This window comes from Quercus lobata, chromosome 10, assembly GCF_001633185.2.
Source record: "Quercus lobata isolate SW786 chromosome 10, ValleyOak3.0 Primary Assembly, whole genome shotgun sequence".
Lineage (NCBI taxonomy): Eukaryota > Viridiplantae > Streptophyta > Magnoliopsida > Fagales > Fagaceae > Quercus > Quercus lobata.
The window spans coordinates 56,621,317-56,624,853 of record NC_044913.1 but is presented as its reverse complement, the minus strand read 5'-3'; the positions used below and the strand labels follow the sequence as shown (position 1 = coordinate 56,624,853).

The window sequence follows — 3,537 nt, the reverse complement described above, 5'->3', positions numbered from 1 at the left end:
GTTTTCTTAGTATGCAATGGTAACTTTTAAGCTTTCTATTTTATTTTTTTATTTTTTTCCCTTTTAATTGATACTAAAGTCTAAAACCATGAATAACTAGTTCTAAATTGAGGAAATGTTTTATGGTAAACTTTTATATTTATTATAATATATATATAGACAAACACATACATACATATATATATATATATAAATATAAAAAATAGCGGTAAACCCGAAACGGTACACCGGTATTGACCGGTATCCGAAATATATCGTACCGGTGGCCAAACCGGTACGGCCTCCAGTACGGTATTGACATCCTTGTTTTCAACCGTATGTGGGTGGTGATAATAAATGCCCTCCATATAGTAGCTAGGATTCTAATGTCAACGAAAAATCTAATCCTCTTTGAAAGTTCCTCAATTAATTTCCACATGGTGGTTATTATTTTCATTATGGATGAATAATAATGGTGCAATAGACCCAACTAATTTGTCAATTTTTTTTTGCATCTTATTAAGACGACACGTTGTAATTTTTGTCATTTTTTCGGGTCAAATTTTACTATATACTAATTATAATTTATTACGAAAAATGTTGTGAAATTTGACAGTAATTTATCACCATATATTGAGAGTCTAGTCTTGCACAGTTCTCCCATAACCACAACCATGGCTTCTCTCTCACAACCATCCCTTACTACCGCCACCAAGACCCACATTTCCCCTTCCTCTCTATCTCCATTCTTTCCCAAAAAAACCCAACTTTCTAAACTTCCAAAACGCAACCATCACCTTGCTCCTAGAGTAGTCTCATGCAAAGCCCAAAATGATGACCAAAATGGACAAGAACAACAATCTCCTCTAGAAAAGTTTGATAGGAGAGATGTACTCATTGGCTTAGGAGGCCTCTATGGTGCTACAAATCTTTACAATGATGACCCTATTGCCATGGCTGCTCCTGTGTCTGCCCCAGATCTAACAAAGTGTAGCAAAGCTGATTTACCAGCTGGAGCAAAACCAGTCAATTGTTGCCCACCACGATCCACTAAAATCATTGATTTTAAGCTACCTCCACAAAACTCACCCTTGCGTATTAGACCCGCAGCTCATTTAGCTGACAAAAAATACATAGCCAAATATTCACAAGCCATCAAGCTCATGAAAGCTTTACCAGCTGATGACCCAAGAAATTTCACACAACAAGCTAATGTTCATTGTGCTTATTGTGATGGTGCATATGACCAAGTTGGTTTCCCTGACCTTGAAGTCCAAGTTCACAACTCTTGGCTCTTCTATCCCTTCCATCGTTACTACTTATACTTTTATGAAAAAATCTTGGGAAAGTTGATTGATGACCCAACTTTTGCTTTGCCATTTTGGAACTGGGATTCACCTTCTGGCATGAAAATGCCAGCCATGTTTGCTGACCCCAAATCACCACTTTATGATACTTACCGCAATGCAAAGCACCAGCCACCGACCTTGCTTGACCTTGATTATAGTGGCACTGATGAATCAACAACAAGTCAAGACCAATTGTCTAGCAACCTCACCGTCATGTATCGCCAAATGGTGTCAAATGGTAAGAATCCTAAGCTATTCTTTGGCGATGCTTACCGTGCTGGAAGTGATCCCGACCCGGGTGCTGGATCGATTGAGAACATTCCACATGGTCCTATACACTTATGGTGCGGTGACACTACTCAGCCTAATCTTGAAGACATGGGCAACTTCTACTCAGCAGGTAGAGATAAATTAATTAGTGATAAATTACTGATTCTCTCGTAACTTTAATCCTTTAGGATACAGTGAGTTTGATCATTTTGATCATTATTCTTAATATCTAGCCTTCCATCCATCATAGTATGTTATGCGTCTAAATCTTTTTTTTTTTTTTTTAAGGTACATATACTAGAATTAGATCAATTTTTTCTATGAAAGTTTTACAAAATGATGTATTATCAACAAAAAAAAAAAAAAAAAAAAAAAACACTTATTATATTATTTAAATTACAACAATCACATTTATATATTGTCGGCTGTCATAATAAAAATTAGAGTCTATTTGGAATCCACTTATTTTGTAGAAATTGAAAACTTTTTGCTGAAAGTATTATAAATAAAGGTAAAAGTTAGCTAAAATAGTAAAGTGAAACTCATAAATAGTATCAAAAAGTGCGTGAAACTCATAAATAGTAGTAAAAATAAATTGAATAATAAAATAAATTGACAAAAATAATTTTTACCAAACAGACTCTTAGAATAGCTTTAACATTTTCCTTAGATATTATCGAGGGAATTTAATCATTTGAATGTTATTCTTAGCAGGTAGAGATCCAATATTTTTCTCTCACCACTCCAATGTGGATAGAATGTGGACTATATGGAAAACATTAGGAGGGAAGAAACGATCTGATCCAAAAGACAAAGATTGGCTAAACACTGCCTTTTTGTTCTACGATGAAAATGCACAGCCAGTTCGTGTTAAGGTTAAGGATTGCCTTAAGTCTACAAACCTGAACTATGTTTATCAAGATGTGGAAATTCCATGGCTAAAGTCTAAACCAACACCGCGTAAATCAAAAACCAAGAAAGTAGCCAAGTTGTTTCAACTAGGAGGAGGTGTAGGCGTAGCACAAGCTGCTGAAACATCATCCTCAAGTGTTAAGTTCCCAGTTGTTTTGGACAAGGTGATAAGCACTGTGGTGTCTAGGCCTAAGAAAAAGAGAAGCAAGGATGAGAAGGAAGAAGAGGAGGAAGTGTTAGTGGTTGAAGGGATTCAGTTTGAGAGAGATTCGGCTGTGAAGTTTGATGTGTATATTAATGATGAGGATGACTCGCCTAGTAGACCAGACAAGACCGAGTTTGCTGGGAGCTTTGTGAATGTGCCTCATAGGCATAACCATACGAAGAAAATGAACACTATCTTGAATCTTGGGATCACTGAGTTGTTGGAGGATTTGGACGCTGAAGATGATGATAGTGTGGTGGTGACCTTGGTGCCAAGGTTTGGCAAAGGACTAGCCACAATTGGTGGAATCAAGATTGAGTTTGTTTCTTGAAATTGAATTTTCAACGATTTTTGTGTTGTTCTGCTTCTTTCTTTCTTTGTTTTTTGCTAATTTTATCGAGCAATAGGGAATGACAACTTTCTGTTTAGCACTTTACCAAAAAAATATAAATAATAATAATTAATAACTTTTTGTTTTGCACTTTGTATATTTTACTACTTTTTTTTAATGTATAAAATTATAGTCCCGCTGGTGTAATGAATAAGAAAATCACACTTTCCTTAAATAGTTGCGTAGGGCTTTTTGTGGTTATAAAACGATAGACAGAGAGAGTATAAGGGGGGATTGAAAAAAAGCTATTGCACGGTGCAAGTAACCCCAGAGAGAGAGAGAGAGAGAGAGAGAGTAAAAATTTGAAGGTTAAAAATTCTTATTTAAAGTTTGAGATTAAAAATGAATTTTGCAACTTTTAATCTTAATCATTAATGTCCTATTGTATGATGCAATAGTCTTAATTATTGCACAAGATTTCAATCCGGATA

The 3,537-nt window shown here is 35.4% G+C and overlaps 1 protein-coding gene across 2 annotated transcripts; it reads left to right on the top strand.

Annotated features, from left to right (window-relative positions):
* Positions 1–624: 624 nt before the first annotated feature.
* LOC115965867 (polyphenol oxidase, chloroplastic-like) lies at positions 625–3,196 on the top strand. 2 transcript variants are annotated; one of them, XM_031085159.1, is made up of 2 exons: positions 625–1,728; positions 2,310–3,196. In XM_031085159.1, exons 1-2 carry the CDS (start codon positions 654–656, stop codon positions 3,044–3,046), a joined length of 1,812 nt encoding a protein of 603 aa, XP_030941019.1. In that variant the 5' UTR covers positions 625–653; the 3' UTR covers positions 3,047–3,196. The 2 variants fall into 2 exon arrangements, with proteins under 2 accessions (XP_030941019.1, XP_030941020.1); XM_031085160.1 differs by having other exon boundaries at positions 626–1,728; positions 2,313–3,196.
* The last annotated feature ends 341 nt before the right edge of the window (positions 3,197–3,537 follow it).

What these genes read in the sequence shown, in the direction of transcription:
- LOC115965867 (XM_031085159.1), top strand. Translation starts at nt 654, where the DNA reads ATGGCTTCTCTCTCACAACCATCCCTTACTACCGCCACCAAGACCCAC. An exon ending in GGGCAACTTCTACTCAGCAG is followed by an intron (nt 1,729 to 2,309) that starts GTAGAGATAAAT and finishes TGTTATTCTTAG; the next exon opens with CAGGTAGAGATCCAATATTT.